This window comes from Salmo salar, chromosome ssa25, assembly GCF_905237065.1.
Source record: "Salmo salar chromosome ssa25, Ssal_v3.1, whole genome shotgun sequence".
In the NCBI taxonomy this organism is placed as follows: Eukaryota; Metazoa; Chordata; class Actinopteri; order Salmoniformes; family Salmonidae; genus Salmo; species Salmo salar.
In genome coordinates, this window is record NC_059466.1 from 34,189,989 (window position 1) to 34,215,820 (window position 25,832).

The window sequence follows — 25,832 nt, forward strand, 5'->3', positions numbered from 1 at the left end:
TTGCCAACCACCATAATAAATCCACAGAAGAGAAGAAGAAGAAATATAGATGAATGAGGAGTTTTCTTTGATGAATAACTAAAAACTAACTGGCTTCCCCCTTTTTATCTGTGGATTAATTGTCGGAGTAGAGAACATGATTTTCTGAGTCAAAATTCTACAAAGATCCAGCAAAAAAAATGGACCATATGCATTTCAGGTAAAATAACAACCCAATGTTTATCTCACAGGACATATTAGCTAGCAACAGCAAGCTAGCTAAATGTCCAAGAATGTTTCATGTGTGTTTCGACCTGTCCCCAAATGAATATAGTTAGTTTTGGTATTTTAACCTGTGTGTCATGAATGCGTCTGGTGGGGATAAACAAAATCAACATGCGCACAATGGCAGACGCATGCGCTGAGACGGTTCGATCAGCATGTAAGAGCTGTTTGAAAAGACTGCCTGTAATTTCAGCCTGTTTTGGTGACATCACCAGGCGGCAAATTAGTTAATAGACCAATAAGAGAGTTCCAAACCTCTCTGCCAATAACAGCTATTTTCCATTTTTCCCCTCCCAACTCAGACCACTCCCTGAGAGTTCTGCCAACATTTTTGCTTGAGAAATTGCTCTTTATTAAGAAGCTATTTTTTTTTTTTTTTTACCATTTTAATTTAAAACAATCACAGTAAGGTAATTTCTGGGTAATTGTTACCCATAAATTATTTTATATTGAGATAAAAATGGTTGCATTGAACCTTTAATTGTTTTTAGTTGAGATTTTAATATTTTTCACTCATTTTATTTTCTAAAATATTTTTTATTAGAGGATTGTAATGCAAAGCAGTCTGTTTGAAAACATGCTTATTTTCAAGCTGTTTAAAGTAAAACACATTCTGGAATTTATTTAATGTTCATGGGTATGGGAGACCAGGGATGAATGTAACACTTTCAATATCTCCAAGCAGAGACAAGCTAGACTAACTCTGCAACAGCTATGATCTAAGCCCACATCATGTAGAGAAGGTGCTAATCCAAAGTAGGATGATTTTATTAGCAAAAAAATTTTCGAAGAGGGAAAGCAGAAAACCTAAACATAAATCGAATCTATACATTTTCTCCCCATTGGCTTTAAGCAAGGGCAAGCAATGCCAATAACTGCATTCTTACACTTGATCATCTTTATAATAAATTTCTCAATGGATTACAGCGTGAGGTGGAATGTTTCAATGTTGCCCCTGCAGAACACTGGCCTCGCTTTGTATTATGATAGCACATCATCTATCAGGTGAACATAATGGATGTAGCCGAGTGAGGTGACTAGTGAACATTGTCACGAGGCTAACTATAAGCTCTTACAGTAAAGTTGTCTTCTCCGCCCGAGGCCAGGACAAATGTAGACAGAGACACACCTTATAACCATTATGCAGTGTACTGTCAAAACATGTCCGTCACCTTGCAGCCGGGGCTGGAATCGGGTTTCATGTGCATTGCTCACGCTGAACTCCGTGTTAGGTGTTAACTGACCTTTGTTGATCTCGTCAAGGTGGCACACTTTTCAACGTGGTTGAAACTGATGGAGAGGATTTTTAAAAACCGGTGGAAAGCCTCTTTGGCCCGGTTGTGTCTGCAGGAAAACCTAAAGCTGTGATCTAAACTGGGAAAATTATGAAAGGATACGAGGAAGGAAACTACAGGCATTTCCCAGACCCCCAGAAAAGAAACGGAAGAAGTCATTGTTCATTGGACAAGACAACTACAATTCATGTCATCTTAATCGGCCTAATTACGACTTATACCATATGCTGTCTGATGTAAGGCATGGTTGTTTGTATGCTTACAGGCTTTGGTGGCATTATAGTAACTTGTGTCTTTTTAACTGGTAGTTGTTGAGGGTTGTTGGCCAGAGAGGAAGCATGTACATTCTGATGATCCTTGTTTTAGTCGATAACTTATTTACCCACTGAAATTGAAAAACAATCCTAGCACTAGTCTTCTGATTAAAGATCCAATGCAGCCACTTTTTAAAAATCTCAATATCAAATCATTTCTGAGTAACAATTAAGTACCTTATTGTCATTGTTTACAATTACAATTGTCAAAAATAAACAAAAATAGCTTCTTAGCAAAGGGCAATTTCTCAATCAAGAATTTTGCTAGTACTGTCTGGGAGTGGTCTGAGTGGGGGGAACAGAAAACTAGCTGTTATTGGCAGAGAGGTTTGGAACTCTCTTTTGTATTGGTCTAGTAACCCCTATACTCGTGGGAATTGGCCTATATGGATAGGGATAAATTGAAATGTTCTTACAGAAGAAATATGGAAAACATACAGTATACATAACCATGGAAGCAATTGAAGGTAACAGTTTGGAGATTATGGGATTTTTTTAACTAAAGGTGAGAACACAACAGTTCACCTGACACACGACTGAATCCAAATGTTACACTGTTGATTTTATGTGCGTTTTACATTTACTGTACTTTTTGCCACGTTTGTTGATAACACAATCTGAAAATACTCTGGATACATTCAGTAACATGATAAGAATATTCCTGGAGAATGTGGGGTAGGTGCAACATAAGACAAAAAATAACAAGGGTTTGAATAAGAGGCCTAGTTTCCTGCTTTTAATGTCACATGCACAAGTACAGTGAAATGCCTTTCTTGCAAACTCAAAACCCAACAATGTAGTAATCAATAACAATGTAATACTAAAAATAACAAGGTAGAACAAAAACATGAGAAATATAAATAAGAAGAATATGAGAAAGTAAGTAAGCATACTATATACAGGGTCAGTCAGTTTCAGTACCATATTTACAATGGTCAGGGATACTGGAATGATAGAGGTAGATATGTATAGGGGAAAGGTGACTAGGCATCAGGATATATAATAAACATAGTAGCAGCACCGGTACCGCCTTCCGTGCGGAAGGAGAGAGAACAGTCTATGCCTTGGGTGGCTGGAGTCTTTAATGATTTTTCCGGGCCTTCCTTTCACACCGCCTGATATAATGGGCTGTTCGCACCACCCTCTGTAGTACCATGTGATAGAGGGTGGTGCTATTGCCATACCAAGCAGTGATGCAGCCAGTCAAGATGCTCTCATTGGTACAGCTGTAGAACTTTTTGAGGATTTCAGGGCCCATGTCAAATCTTCTCAACCTCCTGAGGGGGAAGAGGCGCTGTTGCACCTTCTTCATGACTGTTGATGTGTGTGGACCATTTTAAGTCCTTTGTGATTTGGACACCGAGGAACTTGAAGCTCTCGACCCGCTCTACTGCAACACCATTGATGTGGATGGGGGCCGTGCTTGCCCCCCCCCATTTCCTGTAGTCCACGAACAGCTCCTTGGTCTTACTGACATTGAGGGAGAGGTTGTTGTTCCGGCATCACACTGCCAGGCCACTGACCTCCTCCCTGTTTGCTATCTCATAGTCACTGGTGTTCAGGCCTACCACCGTCGTGTTGTCAGAGAACTTGATGATGGTGTTGGAGTCGTGCGTGGCCATGCAGTCGTAGGTGAACAGGGAGTACAGGAGGGGACTAAGCACACCAGTCCAATGGGTTAGTGGCGGCCCTCACACCCAGCACGATGTTGTTATTGTCGAAGCCTGCATAGAATGCATTGAGTTTCATCTGGTAGAGAGGTGTCGTTGGGCAGATCATGTCTGGGTTTTCCTTTGTAATCCGTAATGGACTGTAGCCCCTGCCACATGCGGCGGGGCGTATGATATGGAAATCTGAAGTGCACATTTGGACTCACAGGTGTTTGGCTTGTTTGTATGAGATCAAATCAGTATTTATTATAATCCTCAATGTCTTGTCTTTCAAAATACATAGAGTGCTCGTAATTTACAGCATTACCCTCACTCAGACAACAAACATTTAGTAAAAGTTGCCCAATTAGCAGGAGTGATGGGGACAACTTCTTGTCACGCGCAATGCTCAAGTTCAGAACGGCTGTCAGTCAAAACCCATACAGAGCTGTGAAGAGCAAACTCCATCCCACCTAGACAGGCAGAAATTCCATGCGTCTTTTCAAACAGCTTTAAACTTAAAGGACATTATCATCATTTTCACAATTTCACAGTATTATTCCAACCTCAATGTGGAAATATACACTCAGTAGCCAGTTTATTAGTTACACCATCCCGTTCACGAAAATGGTTCGCTCCTACAGACAGGGAGTCACGTGGCCGTGACGTGCTGTCATGCCTGCTTCCGCTCCCTCTCTCTGGTGCTTAAGGGCGCCAGACAGCCCTTCATTACGTACACCTGTCACCATCATTACGCGCAGCTGCGCAATATTGGACTCACCTGGACTCCATTACTTTGTTGATTGCCCTTCTATATCTGTTTGTTCCTCAGTTGGTTCCCCCATGTCAGCCTTATTGACGGATTGTCGTGATGTTCCCCCTGTCCAGACGCTGTTCTTGTTTTGGTTTGATGTCTGTTTTCCCAGTAAATGTTCACTCCCTGTACTTGCTTCTCGGCTCCAGCGTCGATCCTTACAGAATGCTGACACCTCTAAAGGAAGCATCAGGGAGTTTTTGGTTTTGGTTGGTGACGTCAGGTCCGGGTGCCATTGCCGATGGAACTGGGGGTGCCTCAGCTAGCTCGGCGGGCTTCCCACCTTAGCTGACTCGAGAGGTTTTCTTGCCTCGGTTGGATCGGCAGACGCCCACCCCACGTCATGCTCCAGCCGGCCCATTAGGCTCCCACGCCTCAGCCGGTTCGTCAGGCTCCCACGCCTTAGCGGCATCGTCAGGCTTTCATACCTCAGCCGGATCGTCAGGCTCCCATGCCTCATGTGGTTAGCCAGGCTCCCACATCTCTGCTGGTTCGTCGGGCTTCTATGCTTCAGCCAGCTTTTCTAACGCCCATGCCTCGGCCGGCCCGTCAGGCTTGCCCAGGTGGTATGCCAGGTGGCGCCCCTAGAGGTTGTGGTACTATCACGCCTGCTCCCGCTCGCCCTCCACCTCTCTGGCGCTCGAGGGTGCCAGGCTGTCCTTCATTATGCACACCTGTCAACGTCATTACGTGCAGCTGCGCAATATTGGCCTCACCGGGACTCCATTACTTTGTTGATTGCCCTTCTATATCTGTCTGTTCCTCAGTTGGTTCCCCCGTGTCAGCATTATTGTCGTATTGTCGTTATATTCCCCCTGTCCAGATGCTGTTCTTGTTTTGGTTTGATGTCCGTTTTCCCAGTAAATGTTCACTCCCTGTACTTGCTTCTCGTCTGCAGTGTCGATCCTTACAGCTTGCTGTATAAAGCAGCAGACAGGTGTTGAGGCATTATTACTCTTCGATTGAACATTAGAATAGGCAAAACGAGTGACCTACGCGGCTTTGCGCTTGGTATGATCGTCGGTGCCAGGTGCGCCGGTTCCATTATCTCAGAAACGGCCAGCCTCCTGGGTTTTTCACGCACAACAGTCTCTAGGATTTACCAAAATTGGTGCCACTAACAAAAAACATCCAGTCAGCGGCAGTCCTGTGGGTGAAAACAAATCATTGATGAGAGAGTTCGAAGGAGAATGGCAAGAATCGTGCAAGCTAACAGGCGGCCACAAATAGGCATATAACGGCGCAGTACAACAGTGGTGTGCAGAAAGGCATCTCAGAAAGCACAATTCGTCAGTCCTTGTCACAAATGGGCTACTGCAGCAGACGACCACACCAGGTTCCACTCCTATCAGCTAAAAACAAGAAGAAGTGGCTCCAGTGGGCACGCCATCACCAACACTGGACAATTGTGGAGTGGAAAAACATTGCCTGGTCCGACAAATCACTTTTCCTGTTGCGTCATGCTGATAGCAGTCAGAATTTGGCATAAGCAGCATGAGTCAATGGTCCCATCCTGCCTGGTTTCAACGGTACAGGCTGGTGGCAGTGGTGTAATGGTGTGGGAAATGTTTTCCTTTCACAAGTTAGGTCCCTTGATACCAATAGCAATTTAGCAACATTTGAACGCCACATCATCTCTAAACATTGTTGCTGACCAGGTGCATCCCTTCAAGTCTACAATGGGATCTGACCGGGTACTAAATGCGTGTACCTAAAAAACTGGCCACTGAGTGTATATAAAACACAGGAAAATCTCATTTTTTGACTGCACTAGACTTGTGAGTAAAACAATGTATGTCACACAGTATAGTGAGAGTAGCCTACCCTGTCATCAGCCTGCGACTATCGATACTGAGAGACAGTCACAGCCCTGGGGATGTCTTAGTCAGCACACAGACAGTGACACATAAAGGACACACACACATAATTGCCAATTAGGACACACATAAACACATTAATCTAGACCCAGGTACAGCCAGATACACACACTCACGCATATATGCACATACACACAATTATAAACTATAAACATACAGATAGATGTACACAAACGACATGTGGCCCATGAGTCAGTGTGGTTGTTAAAGGGGTACTGTAGAAGACAGATCGAAACATTGTATGATGTCATGTTCCATTGTACATAATTATATCAGCAACATGTCAGTGTAACCCAGGGGAAACCTCATAAAACACCTAAAATAATCCTATGGTTCTTCTAGCTGCTGCATGTTCTGGTTTATGGATGTATTTGTTGTTTATTTGTCAAGGACCAGACCACTCACTTATATGCAGGACCACTGTCTTGCATTGTAAGTTACCTGTCAAGCTCAATAACATCTGTGGTGTCCGGGTAAGTCATGTACAACATTATGATATTACAGTGAAACTAGTGCACAATAAATACACTCTCACATACATCTAAATGCTTCTTTCTGAAGTGTGGTCATATATTATGTCGTTCAGCTCTGTGTTGTTTTGTGGAGACTGAGGACAAGCAGAAGCATGCAATCTTCCTCTCCAATTGGCCACATCCTGTGCTCTTTGTCGGGTTTGGTCAGACCTCGCTGAGGCCTTCTAAGCATTGCCTTTCCCAGTAGCTTTCCTGAAGTTTCTGTGGTAATTGTCTGTGTCCAGTCTACCCTTATTCACAAAGCTGTGTCATTTTTACTGTCACATTAATTTAACATTTACATTTTAGTAATTTAGCAGACGCTCTTATCCAGAGCGACTTACAGGAGCAATTAGGGTTAAGTGCCTTGCTCAAGGGGAGAGGCAGATTTTTCATCTAGTCGGCTCAGGGATTCAACCAGCGACCTTTCAGTTACTGGCCCAATACCCTTAACCGCTAGGCTACCTTCCACACACTCCATTCTAACTACCTACCGCACACTCCTATATGAGTCTAGTGTTTCAAAGTTCACTGTCAGTGTTTCACCTTAGTCTACACTACACTTCCCATGAGCAGTGTGACTGGCCACTGCTAAAACCATTCCTGTCCTGTTAGATGGGATGGGGACCTTTGTAATGGCTCCACCCTGTGGTGGGCATTGAGCAGTGTGCTGAGTGAATTTGTTTATGTATTTATTTGACTAGGGAAGTCAGTTAAGACAAATTCTTATTTACTATGACGGCCTACAAAAAGGCAAAAGGCCTCATGCAGGGATGGGGGCAAGGATTAAAAATCTAAATAAACAAAATAAAATAAATCTAAATAAAAATAAATAGTAGTAGGAGACTTGGTATAGTTTTTTTTTTTTAAATCTAGCATTACTTCTGCACTCCTGTGTATTGTGAAACTCAATATTTCTACCCTGGTGGGAGACTGGGAAGAGAGAATAGGAGTTTGTGTGTTATTAAACATATTTAAGAACGGTATTAAATATATGTTTGTATCTCTCCTCTCCAGTTTATATGTAAGTGTATATATGTAGTATTGTAGCGTGTTGAAACAGTTAATGACAGCTATGTGTTGTTCCTCAGGATGTGTGTGTGTGAGGGCTGACAGACTGGGTCCAGCCATGGAATCAGAGCAGAACTGCAGCTCTTACTGTGACTCAAGACTCTGCCTCATCCACCCTGGAGTCAATACACAGAAGGGCCTGGAGATACTGCAGAGACTATGCACCCTCAGCACGGTAAACACACGCACACGCATATGCACGCACACGTGTACACACATAAACACTTGCTTTTGTATTGACCTCTGTTCCATTGCCCAAAGTGTCAGCCCACTGGGCACACAGTGGTTGAATCAACGTTGTTTCCACATTGTTTCAATAAAATGACGTTGTGGCAATGTGGAATAGACGTTGAATTGACATCCGTGCCCAGTGGGAGGATCAGGTGTAAGGTTGGTGTTACACCCTTCTAAATGATCTCTTTTCAATTTAATGAGCTAAACTAATAACATATCATGTGAACGTTGTGATATTTTTATGGTATAATTGTATTAGTTATCTGCTCCTTTAAGAGATGGAAAAGGAATCTCAATGTATTTCAATGTGGTGTCAGGAGGAGCCTGGTGCTGAAATGAAACTAAACAGCAGAGGTGAATGTTGAGGACCCAAACACACTTTCTCCTTATACATTTCTTTGAGTACTTGCACTAAGTCTCCTGCACTTGGAGTCCTCAGGATTCAAGAGAAAAAAAAGATCAGTCAACAACACCCATCGTCTCAGGTAAGAACCAACTGGGCACTGACTTCAATTAAACGTCTCTTCCACGTTGGTTCAACCTAACCAGTGTGTGCCCAGTGGGAAGAGAGAGAACAAATCTTCTCATTTTCTTATGTATCATAGCTTCTCTTGTTTGCTCTGTGTTTAAAATTCCTGCTTTATTGTTTATTTAATAAATAAAATAAGTGAGAAGGAAATACATACAGTAAGTGTACTTATTTTGTAAATGCCAAAATAACACAGATTGCTGACTCATTCAGGAAAGTTGATTTCACTTTGTTTGTTCGCAGGCATGGCATCATTTAGCACTGTACTGTCTGAAGATCAGTTCCATTGCAATGTCTGTCTGGATGTTTGTCTGTCTGGATGTTTTCAAGATCCCAGTCACAACCCCATGCGATCACAACTTCTGCATGGCTTGTATCAACTAATACTGGAGAACCAATGTCATGTGCCAGTGTCCACTGTGTAAGCACACATTCCCCAAAAGACCTGAGCTAAAGGTCAATACTTTAATTTCTGAACTGGTTGATCGCTTCTGGGCACCACTTGGAGCAAGTGGCAGCCAAACCTGGTGCTGGAGAAGTGAACTGCTACTTCTGCATTGGAAGGAAGGTCAAGGCCATGATGTCTTGTCTAAATTATCAGGCTTCATACTGTGAGACTCACCTGGAGACTCATAAGAATGTCCCAGCTTTAAAGAAACACAAGCTGATCAACCCTGTGGGGAATCTTGAAGAACGATTGTGTAAGAGGCATGATAGACCTCTGGAGCAGTTTTGTAAGACTGACCAGACATATGTGTGTCAATTCTGACCACAATGCCCACAACATCGTCTCTTTAGTGGACGAAAGCAGGGACATGAAAGCTCAGCTGGAAAAGATGGACGTTGATGTGAAGCAAATAATTCAGGGTCGACTGCAGAAAGTTAAGGAGATTAAAGGAACAGCACAGTCCAACAAAATAAATGCAGAGACAGAGATAAAGGAAAGCTTGCAGGTCTTTACAGAATGAATGCGCTCTATTGAGAGTAGCCAGGCTGAGCTTATTGAGGTGATTGAGGAGAAGCAGAAAGCAGTGGAGAGACAGGCTGAAGGGCTTATTAAAGAGCTGGAGACGGAAATCACTGAGCTAAAGCAGTGACGCTCTAAGCTGGAGCATCTCTCACACACCAGGGACTACTTTCACCTCCTCCAGAGCTTCCCATCCCTGAGCAACACTAACCACCAAGGACTGGTCGGAGATCAGGATTCAGAGTGTTGAGTATATCGGGACGGTGAGGAACGCTGCGAGGTGAGCTGGCTCTCAGTTTGAAGAGACCCTGAACAAGGAAGTGAAGTGGTTATGAGATGCTGAGCTGAAGATGATACAGCAGTGGTCAGTAGATGTAACTCTGGACCTTGATTCTGCCCACCCAAATATTCTCCTCTCTGAAGATGCAAGATATGCTGGTAGAAGACAAAACCTCCCTGGCAACCCAGAAATGTTTTTCTACATTTCCAGCGTCCTGGGAAAGGACGGCTTCTCCTCAGGGAGATTCTACTACGAGGTGCAGGTGAAGGGAAATACTCTCTGGAGTAAAGGAGTGGCCAGTGTCCATCAACAGAAAGGTTATTGCAGCAAAGCCTGAGAATGGACTCTGGACTGTCCAGCTGGGAAAAGGGAATGTTTACCAGGCCTGACCCTACCCCCCCTCTCCCTGAGTAAGAAGCCCCAGACGATAGGGGTTTATGTGGACTATGAAGAGGGTGAGGTCTCCTTGTACGATGCTCATACCAGGTCTCGTATCTACTTGTTTACTGGTTGTACCTTCACTGACAAACTTTACCCATACTTCAACCTTGGGTTTTGTGGCATTGATAAAATGTCAGCACCATTGATCATCTCTCCTGTGAGACAATCTGATTGAGATTTCACTCATGTGTTGTTGACATCCTAAAGAACAGGACTTTCCATACATTGAATATAAATCAATCACTAGAGAGGTATATATTTTGTTGTTATTGAGAGGTTACAGGTATAATATTTAAATTCAAATCAATTCATATTCTCAATTCATTATTTCACACCCCCAACCTCTCATCTCATCCCATTTCCCCAACCTCACCCAGCCAACATGTATCTATCCAACCCCGGTTGTACGTACTGCCAAATCCTCTAAAACAACGTTGGAGGAAGCTTATGATAGAGAAATGAACATTAAATTCTCTGGCAACAGCTCTGGTGGACCTTCCTGCAGTTAGCATGCCAATTGTACACTCCCTCAAAACATGAGACATCTGTGGCATTGTGTTGTGTGACAAAACTGCACATTTTAGAGTGGCCTTTTATTGTCCCCAGCACAAGGTGCATCTGTGTAATGATCATACTGTTTAATGAACTTCTTAATATGCCACAACTGTCAGGTGGATGGATCATCTTGGCAAAGTAGAAATGCTCACTCACAGGGATGTAACATTTCGTGCACAAAATTTGAGAGAAATAAGCATTTTATGCCTATGGAACATTTCTGGGATCATTTCTTGCAGCCCATGAAATATGGGACCAACAATTCACATGTTGCGTTAATATGTTTGTTCAGTGTAGATATATAGATTGTATCTTGCTCAGAAATCTGGAATCACATTTGCTGGAGTCTATTGTGATGTCTTTTACGATTGTATGATGACAAACGGAACATGTAGCTCCTTACTAATCCTGGCCCAATATATACATCTGTATCTGAAAAATAGTGTGTGAAAATATTACATTTAATCATCTTTGCATGAATAAAATTATCTGAAATGGTCACACTGCTTCTCGATATCTTTGTTATTTGGTCAAATCCTCAGTAAATCTTCTGTGGCTACAACAAAAACAGCATTATGAACTCCTACATAATATGAACAGAAAGTGTGAAGGTATTGGATAAATGGCAACCATAAAGATACATGGTTCAGCTGACAGTCATGTTAAGGGTTAATTCATACATGTACTTTACCTTTGAGAGAAGCTGCAGTACAGCTCAGCAGTAAGAGACAGGGACAAGCCATGGTAAATGGCACTCTTAAGTGAGACTGGAGAACTTTATGCTTAGGCATAGCAAAATTCCCTCACAGATCGCTCTACAAGAGTGAGTACAAAATATACTGACTTTGACACAGCTGCACCTTCTGAATACACACACAGAGGTGAGTGGAAGTTTGTAAAAACAGCTAGCTGGAGCTTGTCTGAGCAGTCAGCTGTGAATGCCCTCAGCCGCTAGTAATTATTGCTGTTTGTTAACCTGTTAGTGATCCCTTCGTGCGCCAATCCCTTTAGTGGGATCAATTTGACAACATCCAGTGAAATTGCAGAGCGCCAAATTCAAACTACAGAAATATCAATATTCAAGATAACCGAAAATATAAGTGTAATACATCAAAATAAAGCTTAACTTCTTGTTAATCCAGCCGCAGTGTCAGATTTCAAAAAGGCTTTACAGCGAAAGCAGACCATGTGATTATCTGAGGACAGCGCCCTGCATACAAACACATGAAAATCATTTTCAACCAGGCAGGTGGCGACACAAAAGTCAGAAATAACGATATAATAAATGCCTTACCTTTGAAGATCTTCTTCTGTTGGCACTCCAAAATGTCCCAGAAACATCACAAATGGTCCTTTTGTTCGATAATGTCCTTCTTTATATCCCCAAAATGTCCATTTATTTGGCGCGTTTGATTAGAGCATGGTGTTTGCAAAGCCAGCATGGTGTGTGCAACGCCAGGGTTGTGGGTTCGATTCCCACGGGGGGCCAGTACAAAAAAAAATGCATGAAATGAAATTTATGCATTCACTACTGTAAGTCTCTCTGGATAAGAGCGTCTGCTAAATGACTAAAATTTAAAAATGTAAATGTAATTCAGAAATACACCGGTTCCAACATGACTACAAAGTATCTAATAAATTACCTGTAAACTTGGTCCAAACATTTCAAACAACGTTCCTAATCCAACCTAAGGTATCCTAAAACGTAAATAATCGATAAAATTGAAGACGGGATAAACTGTTTCCAATACCGAATAAAAACAACGTGAAGCGAGTTCCAGTTCACGCGCACCAAACAGTAGAATCCATCTGGAGTGACACTTACAAAGAACAGCCGTACTTCTTCATTTCTCAAAAGAAAAACATCAACCAATTTCTAAAGACTGTTGACATCTAGTAGAAGCCATAGGAACTGCAACCAGGGCTTTCAATAGAAAACTAATGGGAAATACTATAACCTCAATTTTGTTTTCCCCTGGATGGTTTGTCCTCGGGGTTTCGCCCGCCAAATCAGTTCTGTTATAATCACAGACATTATTTTAACAGTTTTAGAAACGTTAGAGTGTTTTCTATCCAAATATACCAATATATATATATATATATAAATAAATTTATAAAATTTTTGACATGCGTTTTTCTGGATATTTTTGTTGTTATTCTGTCTCTCACTGTTGAAATAAACCTACCATTAAAATTATAGACTGATCCTTTCTTTGTCAGTGGGCAAACGTACAAAATCAGCAGGGGATCAAATACTTTTTTCCCCCACTGTAACTCAGTACTTCTGAGAAAAGAAGAGCCCTACTAACTTCTAATAAACCCTCCCCCATCCCCCATATCCCTTCCACCCCCCAACCTCAATGACCCTACACTTCAATCTTTCCATCTCTTTAACATACTTACAACAATATAACAGCACATGCTCCATCGTTTCATCGACAATACAGTCCAGACACAAACCATTCACATGCTTACCAACCAGATGTAATAACGAGTTCAATGTACAATGTCCTAAGTGGGGCCTCCCGAGTGGTGCAGCTGTTTAAGGCACTGCATCACAATGCTTGAGGCATCACTACAGCTCCGGGTTCGATCCCAGGCTGTGTCACAGCTGGCCGTGACCGGGAGACCCATGAGGCTGCGCACAATTGGCTCAGCATCGTCCAGGTTAGGGGAGGGTTTGGCCGGCCGGGATTTCCTTATCCCATCACGCTCTAGCGACTCCTTGTGGCAGGACGGGCACATGCAAGCTGACCCTGGTCACCAGCTGGACGGTGTTTCCTCTGACACATTGGTGTGTCAAAAAGCAGTGTGGCTTGGCAGGGTCGTGTTTCGGAGGACGCAGGGCTCTCGACCTTAGCCTCTTATGAGTCCGTAGGGGAGTTGCAGCGATGGGACAAGACTGTAATTACCAATTGGATATCATGAAATTGAGGAGAAAAAAGGGGTAAAGGTACAAACAAACAAAAAAATGCCCTAAGCACAATCGAGCAAACACCACCTCTTCCTTCTTAATCTGACCTCTGAATCTTCATCCACCGACCTTTCTTTGGAGGGCATATAAATGCCGGCCCTTGGGAACTTGTGTCTTCATCTGCCGACAGCGATACCCACTCTGACCTGGAGTGGGAGGGGTCAGAGTCCAAATGTGCATTTGGGCACTCTGATTGGTGGAAACCAGGAGGTTGTGATAGACAGCTGAGAAGGGGAGAAATCACCCTAATGAGTCTTTGGGGAAAGTCACGTGCATTGGCCTGGCCTTTTTTTACAGGTTATTTAATTTGTGCTGCATTGCGTCTGTTGTATGTTATGTTTAGGGCCTTGTGTCTTGCACAATCATGTGACATGCCTGGATTATAACCTATGTGTCACGACTTCCGCCGAAGTCGGTTCCTCTCCTTGTTCGGCGGTCGACGTCACCGGTCTTCTAGCCATCTCCGATCCACCTTTTAATTTTCCATTTGTTTTGTCTTGTTTTCCCACACACCTGGTTTACATTTCCCTCATTACTTGTTGTGTATTTAACCCTCTGTTCCCCCCATGTCTGTGTGTGAAATTGTTTGTTGTAAGTGCATGTGCACATTTTGACTGGTGCGCGATGGGTTTTGTACCCATATTTTGTATTTCTGGATGCCGTTGGTTTTGATAATTAAACTGCTCCGGTTATTACTCAGTTCTGCTCTCCTGCATCTGACTTCCCTGCCACCAGTTACGCACCCCTTACACTATGTTCAAAGATTTTACATCAAACTGTCCCCATTTCTTTTTATATCAGATGGTCCAGCACCATCCTTAGAGAATTGCTTAAATATTTGTTGTATTTCTCCTTTATGGATAACACTTTTAAATGCAGGATAAAATCTTGCTATGTCAAGTGATTGTTCAGAACACAGGGCCTTATGTTATGTTGTTGTTTATTGAAGTTTCAACACCTGTCACAGCCCAGTTATAACTATCGTGAAGGGGATAAATACAGTTCAATTGAGTTTTTGTATTACATTACACTTCACTGTGTTATGCTGATTGACAGATTGAACAAGTGGGAATGTCCTCACAGTGCCCTTTCTTGTTTTTATCTCTTAATTAATAAACATTTGTTCCTAAACACCATATTTCTGAATAAAATATAAAACCATAATGATACATTAGTACTACTGTTTACATGTATTGCGAAAGCTAGTTGGGCATAACTGTGTAGTGTGGTTGTCTACAACCGTACACTAGAGAAAAAATTACAGTAAAACATTTTGTTGTCAAGAGCCAAGAGATTTCATAAAGTCCCATGTGGTTTTTTGTTGGATCTCTTCCCAGACACAGACATGGCTTCCACCAGCAACCTGCTGTCTCAGGAACAGTTCCTGTGCCCCATCTGTCTATACGTGTTCACCAGCCTAACCCCATGTGGACACAACAAGGACTGCATACATGGGTACTGGCATACCACCAGCCCGTGTCAGTGTCCCATGTGTAAGCAGAAATTCAGCAGAAGACCTGATCTCAAAGTCAATACTTACATATCTGAAATGGCCAATCAGTTCAGGAGGTCAGTTGAAACGAGTGCGACTGCTACTTTTTACCCAGGACACACCGCTGGACCAAGCCCAACCCCAAGCTGCCCAATGTGGAGAAGTACCCTGTGACGTCTGCACTGGGAGGAAAGGCAAGGCCTTGAAGTCCTGCCTAGAGTGTCGGGCCTCTTACTGTGAGATTCACTTGGAACCTCACCACGTACTGACCACCTTCAAGAAACACAACCTGATCAAGCCTGTGATGAACATGGAGGACAGAGTGTGTAAGAGGCACCAGAAGCTTCTTGAGCTGTTCTGTAGAAGTAACCAGACGTACATGTGTCAGGTATGCACTGAGAAAAGACACAAGAAACACAACACTGTCCCATTGGAGAAAAAAAGGAGCCTTCATCTAGCGAACATGGAAGATGTCATGCAGCAGATGATTCAAGGTCGACTGCAGAAAGTGAAGGACATCAAAGGCACAATACAATCAGGCAGAATAAATGCAGAGAGAGATATTAGGGAGAGCTTGGAGGTCTTTACTGCTCTGGTGCGCTCTATTCAGAGAAGCCAGGCTGAGCTCATTGAGGTGATTGGGGAGGAGCAGAAAGCAGCAGAGAGGCAGGCTGAAGGAGAGACACTGAGCTGGAGCAGCTCTCACACCCTGAGGACCACCTTCACCTCATCCATAGCTTCCCATCCCTGTGCACCCCTCCTCTCACCAAGAACTGGTCTGAGATCAGTGGTCAAAGTGTTGTGTACGTAAGAACAGTAAGGAGAGCTGTGAGTAGAGCTAGGTCCCAGTTTGAGAAGTCACTGAAGAATGACGTGAAAAGATTGTGTGACACAGAACTTACAAGAATTAAGCAGTGTGCCGTGGATGTGACCCTTGACCCTGATACAGCTCCCCCAAACTCATCCTCTCTGACAACAGTAAACAAGTGACCCACGGCAACACAGCGCTGCACCTCCCTGACAACTCTGAGAGGTTTTACCCTTGTCGCAGTGTCCTGAGGAAGGAGGGCTTCTCCTCAGGGAGGTTCTACTACAAGGTGCAGGTGAAGGGTAAGATCGAGTGGGACATAGGAGTGGGGAGAGAGTCTGTCAACAAGAAAGGAGGGAATAGCCTAAACCCTGAGCGTCGCTACTGGACAGTCGGCCTGAGGAACAGGACTAAGTACTGGGCTCTGCAGACCCCCCTGTCCCCCTGCCACTGGTCGAGAAGCACCAGAGGGTGGGGGTGTATGTAGACTGGGAAGGGGGGCATGATGTGGAGTCCAGGTCTCATATCTACTCATTCACAGTTACATCTTCGCAGAGAGACTCTGTCCATACTTCAACCCCTGAAAGAATAACAGTGGGGTCAGCGCCATTAGTGATCTCTCCCATCAGTGACCTCATCTCCACATCTTAAACTTCCACCTCTAATGAGAAGAGGACACTGAGGCCTTTTCTCATTTGCATTTGCTCAACTCCTGCATCCTCTGTACTCTCTCCTCTGTCCTCTGTTCTCTCCTCTGTCTCTTTTTGAAAAATGTCAAAGGTAATGAAGGAGAGGCGGCGAGGAAAGGGAAAGTGGACAAAAATGCGCTTGCATGAAATCGCGCGTCATTAGGCAAATTATTTTTACAGGGTGGAATCCCAAAAGAAATGCATTAAGTGATAAAACCAAATGTAGCTTGTTCTGCAAGACATTTTATAGGTAAAAGGATAAGTAGCATATCATTTTTAAATGTTTGCCTGCTGTTCTCCTTCAAGGAAACAATAGCTGGTTCAAATGGGGAGTGGCAGATTTCAAAACTCTTCCTCAAATTCCTCCGGTCGCATAAACTTCCTCACAAAAAGGAGCCAATCGAGGAGACTGTCTTTCATTTGCCTACTAACGAATTGACACTCTCCTCCTCCACTCAGCCACCAGGGTTGGGGAGTAACAGATTACATGTAATCCGTTACATGTAAGGGATTACAAAAAACCGGTAACCATAATCCGTTATGTTACCAGAAAAAATATTGTTATGAGATTACAGATACTTTTGAAAAACTAGATGATTACTTCGAGGATTACTTATAAATTCTGAAAGGATGTTTGCGGCAAAACATATTTGACACTTCTCTGTTTTCTCAATGACATTCAAATCATAATTGAAAAATGTCGCAAGTTTAAGTTCGTTCCACCTGAGTAAGTCTGACCACAAGTCAGAGACCACTATGAAGACACACCAAATATGTTTGATGGATCCCAAAAAAGTGCAGGAGTTGGCTTTTGTAGGCTACAGTCCAAGCTATGTCTTCTAATGGTGCGATTGCTGTCGGCATCCAAAGATGAACCAACTTGATTAAATGCTTGGAGGTAAGGATGACAGCAGAGGTGTAGTCTACAGCGATATGGATATCACTTATTATTGAAATCTACATAGCGCATAGATGTGATCACACTGCTGCTCTCTCGTTTAGCATTAATGGTTGAATTCAAGAATTTTAAGCTGCCTATCAATCATGGTTTTTGAAACCAGTGGACAGACAGTGAAAAATGCGCTCTTGCAACAGCTGCATAGTGCAGATCCAAGCCTATGGAATTAAAGTGGCTCATCTAATTGCTCAATCTAATTCATGCTGATAAAAAATATAATAATAATCCATAGGCCTAATGGACAAATGCTCAAACTCGCACACTTTTGATATACTTAAAGGGGCAATCTGTAGTTGCTACATCCAATTTTGGACATAAATTATATTTATTAATTTAAAGATAACATTTAATCGTAGTATTATATGTAGTAAAAAGCGATGGGTTAGACGAAGCCTACATAACCAATCCATAAAGTAAAATGTAACATCCATATATGGGAAGCTATCTAAACTTTTACATTGATTTATCCTGCAATAGATGTTGTTCAATTGGTAACATCATTTTTTTTCTTCTTCTAATGCCTCTTAAGGGGAAAGTAGTCTAAAAGTAACTGAATGTAATCAGATTACGTTACTGAGTTTGGGTAATCCAAAAGTTATGTTACTGATTACAATTTTGGACAGGTAACTGTAACGGATTTAGAAAGTAACCTACCCAACCTTGCCAACCACTTGGTTTCCATGTCACGGAGGAGAGAGGAGGGAGGGTGGAGGATGGACTTTTGTCCAAATGAGAAAAGGCCTGAGTGTTGTGTCAGTTTAATTTGTTATTGAAGCTTTTGAGGTATGATATATTTTCTCAACCTTATGTAATGTGTAGTTGATTTAAAAAATCTATATTGAAAGTAGTCTGTTTTCTGTGCATTAGGCTTGCAAAGTTCTATGCAATAAATGTTTTAGGAGATCAAAATAAACGCTATACAGGTTGAAGGTTTTGGGCATACTCCAATCATTCCAGAAAGCAAATAATAGCAGCCAAAACACATATAATACTTTTAACACATTAAAAACATACACAAACACACACATACCAAAAGTTTTGGTAATTACTCATGTTTCTTATTCGCGACGAACTCCTAATTGAAATGTGATTGATATCTACTGTAGATGGGAGTGGAGCTGCAGAGGCGGTCTCTCTCCCCAGTGCTCTGTGCAGTTGTCTGGACCATGCTCTCCTGTGGCATCTTGCTGGCTTTCTGCTTCCTGCTCTTCACCCTGCGCTTCAAGAACAACAGGTACATGCACACACACATACACACGTATACACAAACACACGTTTAAAAGCATATGCACTTGCTCAAATCGATTGACAGGCGTGAACAGTTTTACCTTTATTTTGTTGATATGTGTGTGTGTTTCTCTCTCTCTGTCTCAGGATAGTGAAGATGTCCAGTCCTAACCTTAATGTGCTGACTCTGTGTGGAAGTATCCTCACCTACAGCAGTGGTTTCCTATTTGCTTTTGAGGAACGGATCCACCTACAAGGGGGAGGAGCGAGAGCAATACTCCAGGTAAGACACACCCACTACCCTGCTACACTCTTCCCCTCCGCTCCTCTCCACTTTCAAAACAACACCCTCTGTGTAGTGGGTAGAATGTCACATTGACGCGACGCTGATGGCAAAGCAGCACAACGCTTATAGTGGAGCTGAAGTATCACACACACACACACACACACACAGACATACACATGCACACACAGACATAAACATTGTTCTGATGATGCCATACTGTGTGATATTATGGGGTGTTACTGTGTTGTATCCTAGGCCAGGATCTGGACGTTGTGTATTGGCAGCACTCTGGTATTTGTGCCCATCCTGGGGAAAACATGGCGGCTCTACAGAGTATTCACCCAACGTGTTCCTGACAAGAGAGTGGTAAGCAGGCTGCTCCTCTCACTCTGTCTCTCTGGTCGACGTGTGTGTTGTGGTGTTGTAACTCATGTCACTCCTCCTTTGTGTGTGTATGTTTGGGGGGGGGGGGGGGTAAAGGCTTGTATTAAAGGATCTGTGTGTCATAGAGTGTATGTGTTGCATGGTGTACTACTGAACTCTGTGTTTCAGATCATCAGAGACATCCAGTTGATGGGCTTGGTATCTCTGTTGATTCTGGTGGACCTGCTGGTTCTCACCGCCTGGAGTCTAACCGACCCGGTCAAATGTGCACGGTCCATTGGGGCTGTGGTCAAGGTGGTGGAGAGGGACATGTCCTACTCTCTGTCTCAGCAGGACTCCTGTTCCTCTCTCTACTCAGACCTGTGGCATATCCTCCTCATCGTGATGAAGGTAAAGCATGCAACTGGGAGAAATACTCAGATAAACATAAGAGAGCAAATAGTTGCTGTTTCCCCTGAGTTTGTGTTGGTTTGTCATGTCAAACATGTCATGAACGTTATGTGGTTGTGTTGCGGTCTCTCCAGGGTAGCCTGCTCCTGTATGGGACCTACCTGGCTGGTCTCACCAGCAACGTCAGCCTCCCCCCGGTCAACCAGTCCCCCACCATCATGACCGCGGTCAGCCTGGTCACCCTGTCCACAGCGGTGGCGGTCCCGGTGTCACGGTTCCTGCAGGCCTGGCCCAACGTGGTCTATAGTATGATTGCTGGAGCCATCTTCATCTGTACCCTCGCCACCGACTGTATGCTGTTTGTACCTCAGGTGAGAGAGACCGTTAGCGCACATTACTAGGGATATGCCGAGTACTCTGACAAAACAAGTATTGTAACGGATATGGAGAATATTCCGAGTATCTAATTATCTGTGATCGGAAAAAAGTAATTTTCAGCTGCCAGCACGCATTTCTCTTTCACTCAAATAGTGTGAAGCGCTGTGTGCTCTAAACAACTATTGTCTAGTTTTTCTGTCTGTAAAGTACCGGTTGAGCTTGCTACAACAATTGGATTAGAACAGCCGTATAACAAGCCCATGCCTTCTTGCTATTATTATTTATTCTGGACAAGACATGTTTACAGAGCGACAGATCATTAGAAAATAAAATGACAAATGTAGATTGTTTATTTTGATTGTACAAATGTTGTGGCATAAGTGTCAGGAGAGAAGTTTTTCTCCTCTGTAAAGTTAAACAGTACATGGGGCAAGTGAATTAGCCTACCTTCATCTAAATCTGTGTCTGGAATAAATGCAGGCAGTAGTAGCCAGCCATGCATTAGGCATGTTTTTTTGCCTATTTTGTTGATAATTGAATAGGACTAAGTAAGAAAATCATGTGCATTTTCATCTGTCAGGGTCGTATAACAATGTGTGTGAATGAGTGAAGGAACATAACAATGCACTCTGAGTGATAGCACAGTAATGTGCACTTGAGGTATAGGCTTTACCGGCATTTAAACAACTAGCTCTCTGTCTCACTTCAGAATTAGACAAGTTTAGGCATTAACTCTGAATGGTTAAGGTAAGGGTTAAGGTTTTGCATAGTCTTAAAACAAAAATTTAAAAATGACTTTCTATCGCTGGATTCAAACTTGCAACCTTTGGAATCAGAGGCAGATGCTTATGCCCATCCACCATCCCCGCCCACAATACCCTGAAACGGAAAACTATTTGAAGGTTTTGTTCCCCCTAGTGTCCAGTTTCCACGTCATCTCCCAACGTCCTCAAACATGGATGGACGTTGAATACTGACTTGTATCATGGGTGACCTGGCTGCATTTCAAGTGCACTTCCGGGTTTTCCAATCATGAGTAAATCCAATTACGAGTATCAAGTGTGATAAAAACGGTTACTATTACGAAGTCGAGTATGACGAGATCGACGTGCCCCTACACATCACAGACAGACACAGACAGAAACCTCCAGGCCCGATTTGAGTGGCTACGTGAGTGTTTCCCATACCTCGCCATTGTGTGTGTGTGTGTGTGTGTGTGTGTGTGTTTGTGTGTGTGTGTGTGTGTGTGTGTGTTAACACTGGAGTGTGACTCATACAAACACACATATGCTCTCCATGAGTCAACACGCTGCAGCCTGCCCCAACACATTAATGACTCCGCATAAATAGCTGGTGGTCAGCTGATGCAATGATACAGGAATGCATCCTAGACAGAAAGGAAGTACTTTAACAATGAGCAACACACACACACCTGGAGATTCCAAGGGTGTGGCACACTTGTCTGACAGTTCTCCGACTATCCATCATAATCCCCCTCTTTCTCTCCCTTGGCCCTCCCTTCTCCCTTTCTTCCCTCCCTCATTCTCCCCTCTTTCCAGTTGACCCAGTGGCGTCGGTTTGAGGAGGAGCACAACAACCCTAGTCAAATGGCGAAGTACTTCAGCAGCCCCAGTAAGAGTGTCCAGTCTGTCTACAGCCAGGATGAGATCTACTATCTCCTGGGAGAGAACAACTCCATGAAGAGGCTCCTCAGTGAGGTAGTCAGTGTGTAGGCAATGTAGTATTTTAACCCTCACTTGCCCTGGTTATAGAAGGTAGTGAATCTCCCCCTTACTGAATAAAAAGGTCCCTACATGGTCCTGTATTCAACATAATCTCTGTGACTCAACACTAGAATACATACCTACCTAAACTCATTTACTTTGTATTCTGAATACTCTTTTATTCATCACTAACTTCACATATAACCTTTAACCTTACACGCATCTTTAGGTTAAACTTTCATCTGACTCTTTAGGTCTCAGATTGTTGTTGATAATGTTTTTTGTATTGATGGGGATTTTAAAGCTTGTTGTTGTCATTTTGCAGAAGAATGCTGTGATTGACAGTCTGCAGGAACAGGTGAACAACGCCAAAGACAAGCTACTGCGCCTCATGTCCAGTAGCCACCCCCACGAGGACCAGGAAATTGACTCTTCCACCACCAACCTCCACTCCTCATCCACCCAGACCATAGTTGTGCAGTCCGACTGCCTTCCAACTCTCCTGCCACAGAGGGACATAGCAGAACCTCCCCTCTCTTCTCCTCCCTTTTCTCCACATCCTCTGTCTGCTCCTCCCACTACTTCTGCTGTCTATACACCTCCTTCTGATTCTCCCTCTGCTCCTCTCTCTACTCCTCCTCCACCTGCCCTCTCTCCTCCCCCAGGGGATGGTGTGAGTGTTAAACAGTGGAGTGTAGAATTTGGTCAAGACATCCAGGGTGCAGGGATGGAGACTGAGACAGGGTGGTGTAAGGTTGAGGGGACTGGGTCCCAGCAGCAGTGTGGAGGGGTGGTGTCTAACCTCCCAGTCTCCCCTAAGCCCTCTGTCTTCTCCAGGACAGGAGTCAGGACACCAGGGAAGAGGGCAGGGACTCAAACCACACCCTCCTGTCAGTCAAACTATGTCACTTCCTCTTCCAATCTCTTTCCGGTGGGAAAGTCGGAACCCTCGGGTTGCCATGGCCATCCCGTGTTGCCGTGGGTGACAAGCGTCAGGCCGGCAGGGTTTGTGAGCAGTGAGCATCTGCAGGAGATCCTCCAGGAACTGAGTGTGGTCCCTGTCATGGAAACGGCCCTCCGCTCGCTCAATCACAGCAGGGAGATCAGGAGACCCACTCTGCCCTCCTCGACTGACCCCTTGGTCCGCTCTCCTCTCTCCCTCCATACCCCTCGCACCCATCATCCCCCTCTCCTCTTCCGCTACCCCAGTATCTCCCCCTACGTGATGAGGAAACGCAGACCTCCATTCCATCAACCCAGAGGGGGGCCTCCGCCCTGTTGCTACCCAGGGTCAGAGCTTCCTCGCTGGGGAAGGAGGAGGGATGCTAGATCCTTACAACTAGATAAGCACCCCTCAGAAACACAAACCAAGCTCGAGGCTGTCGGCACAGAGACCAGTCCCCTCCGCCCTGAAGACAGTGATTCAGAAGAATGGGAAGATGCAGGGCATAGAGTAACAATTAGGTGTGGGAGGCGTGGCTCGAGGTGGGAGCACCGGCTACCACCCCCTCGAAAATGCTCCATCACCCCCTTCTCAGGACACACCCACCCAGGCCCTTCAAACGGGGAGGGGGGCGGTGAGGGAGGGCTAGACCAAGACCGTGACAGGGACTCGTATGGTTACTGGGACTCAGACTCCAGCAGCTCGGCTGACTACTGCTACTACCACCGACCCTACTGCGATGCCTGCCTGCCACACGGCTCCTACCCCTCCAGCGACAGCTCCTCCTCATACTCCTCGGACAGTGAGTACGGCGGCTTCGCCAGCCTGTGCAGCTCCACACACCCTGTGGTCAACTTCAAGGAAGACCTCAATCCCACCTTCGTATGAGCCTGTCTGGAGCCTCATTTGAATGGGTACTGCAGAAGAATCATTCACATCAAATGGTGTTGTAATTTACTTTCAATGGCCAGTTCACGGCAGAACAATTGAGTTTACGCACTGTTATAACGCTATTGAGAAGTTGTAAATTGAGCGTGAACTGATGTAAATGCTTGCCTTGTAGTCCTACCCATCCAACATGGCTATTTAGAAGGCAAAACATCTTTGCATTCATGGTTATGTTCTTCCTTATCTACATGTGGAGTATCCTTGCAACACATTACCTCACATCAATCACTTTAGAAACTCTTTCATTGGTTGCAAGTGTTTTAGAAATGGGACCAAGTTGGGGTATGTTGTTCAATGGGTTGAGTTTGCTGTATGATGTCTGGGATCTGCTTTTAATTGATTGACTTTGTCTTTCATGTATTGCTCTAACTGCCAATGTCTCTAGGTCATGTTATAAAAAAATGTATATTTGTAGCTAAATATGATACAGTATTTACAGTAGATCATGTAGATTGTTACATGTTACAAAAAAGGACTTGATTTTATTTATCTGATATAATGACTAGGATGTTAAAGTGCAGAATGTCAGCTTTAATTTCAGGTGATTTTCATCCATATTGAGTAAACCATTTAGAAATTACAGCACTTTTTGTACACTGTCCTCATATTTTAGGGGACCAAAAGTATAGAGACATTCCAGGTGAAGCTGGTTGAGAGAATGCCAAGAGTTTGCAAAGCTGTCATCAAGGCAAAGGGTGGCTACTTAGAAGAATCTCAAATATAAAATATATTTTGATTTCTTTAACACTCTTTTTGGTTACTACATGATTCCATATGTGTTATGTCATAGATTTGATGTCTTCACTATTATTCTACAATGTAGAAAATAGTAAAAACAAAGATATACCCTTGAATGAGTAGGTGTGTCCAAACTTTTGACTGGTATTGTATGTATTAAAGTAGTCCAATGATTACCGCAAGCTTGTGACTCCACAAACTTTTGCTTTTTGTTTTTCTTGTGTTTCAGATTATTTTGTGCCCAATAGAAATGAATGGTAAATAATGTATTGTGTCATTTTGGAGACACTTGTAAATATAAGTAGAATGCTTCTAAACACTTCTACATTCATTTTTTTATTTCACCTTTATTTAACTAGGTAGGCTAGTTGAGAACAAGTTCTCATTTGCAACTGCGACCTGGCCAAGATAAAGCATAGCAATTCGACACATACAACAACACAGAGTTACACATGGAATAAACAAACATACAGTCAATAATACAGTAGAACAAAAGAAAACAAAAAGTCTATATACAGTGAGTGCAAATGAGGTAAGTTAAGGTAATAAATAGGCCATGGTGGCGAAGTAATAACAATATAGCAATTAAACACTGGAATGGTATATGTGCAGAAGATGAATGTGCAAGTAGAGATACTGGGGTGCAAAGGAGCAAGATAAATAAATAAATACAGTATGGGGATGAGGTAGGTAGATAGATGGGCTGTTTACAGATGGGCTATGTACAGGTGCAGTGATCTCTGAGCTGCTCTGACAGCTGGTGCTTAAAGCTAATGAGGGAGAAATGAGTCTCCAGCTTCAGAGATATTTGCAGTTCGTTCTAGTCATTGGCAGCAGAGAACAGGAAGGAAAGATGACCAAAGAAGGAATTGGCTTTGGGGGTGACCAGTGAGATATACCTGCTGGAGCGTGTGCTACGAGTGGGTGCTGCTATGGTGACCAGTGAGCTGATATAAGGCGGGGCTTTACCTAGCAGAGACTTGTAGATAACCTGTAGCCAGTGGGTTTGGCGACGAGTATGAAGCGAGGGCCAACCAACGAGAGCGACAAAACGGATGGCACTGTGATAGACTGCATCCAGTTTGTTGAAA

At 43.6% G+C, this 25,832-nt stretch overlaps 1 protein-coding gene across 1 annotated transcript in view; it reads left to right on the top strand.

Annotated features, from left to right (window-relative positions):
- Window positions 1-24,923, top strand: part of LOC106586649 (probable G-protein coupled receptor 156) — a 31,632-nt gene extending 6,709 nt beyond the window's left edge. The window contains exons 2-9 of the mRNA XM_014174158.2: window positions 7,817-7,971; window positions 18,830-18,957; window positions 19,098-19,233; window positions 19,492-19,602; window positions 19,789-20,010; window positions 20,145-20,381; window positions 21,948-22,106; window positions 22,438-24,923. Of these exons, the coding sequence (XP_014029633.1) occupies window positions 7,855-7,971; window positions 18,830-18,957; window positions 19,098-19,233; window positions 19,492-19,602; window positions 19,789-20,010; window positions 20,145-20,381; window positions 21,948-22,106; window positions 22,438-23,943 (2,616 nt within the window). The 5' untranslated portion in view covers window positions 7,817-7,854 and the 3' untranslated portion in view covers window positions 23,944-24,923. The remainder of the gene's footprint in view (window positions 1-7,816; window positions 7,972-18,829; window positions 18,958-19,097; window positions 19,234-19,491; window positions 19,603-19,788; window positions 20,011-20,144; window positions 20,382-21,947; window positions 22,107-22,437) is intronic.
- Window positions 24,924-25,832: the final 909 nt, after the last annotated feature.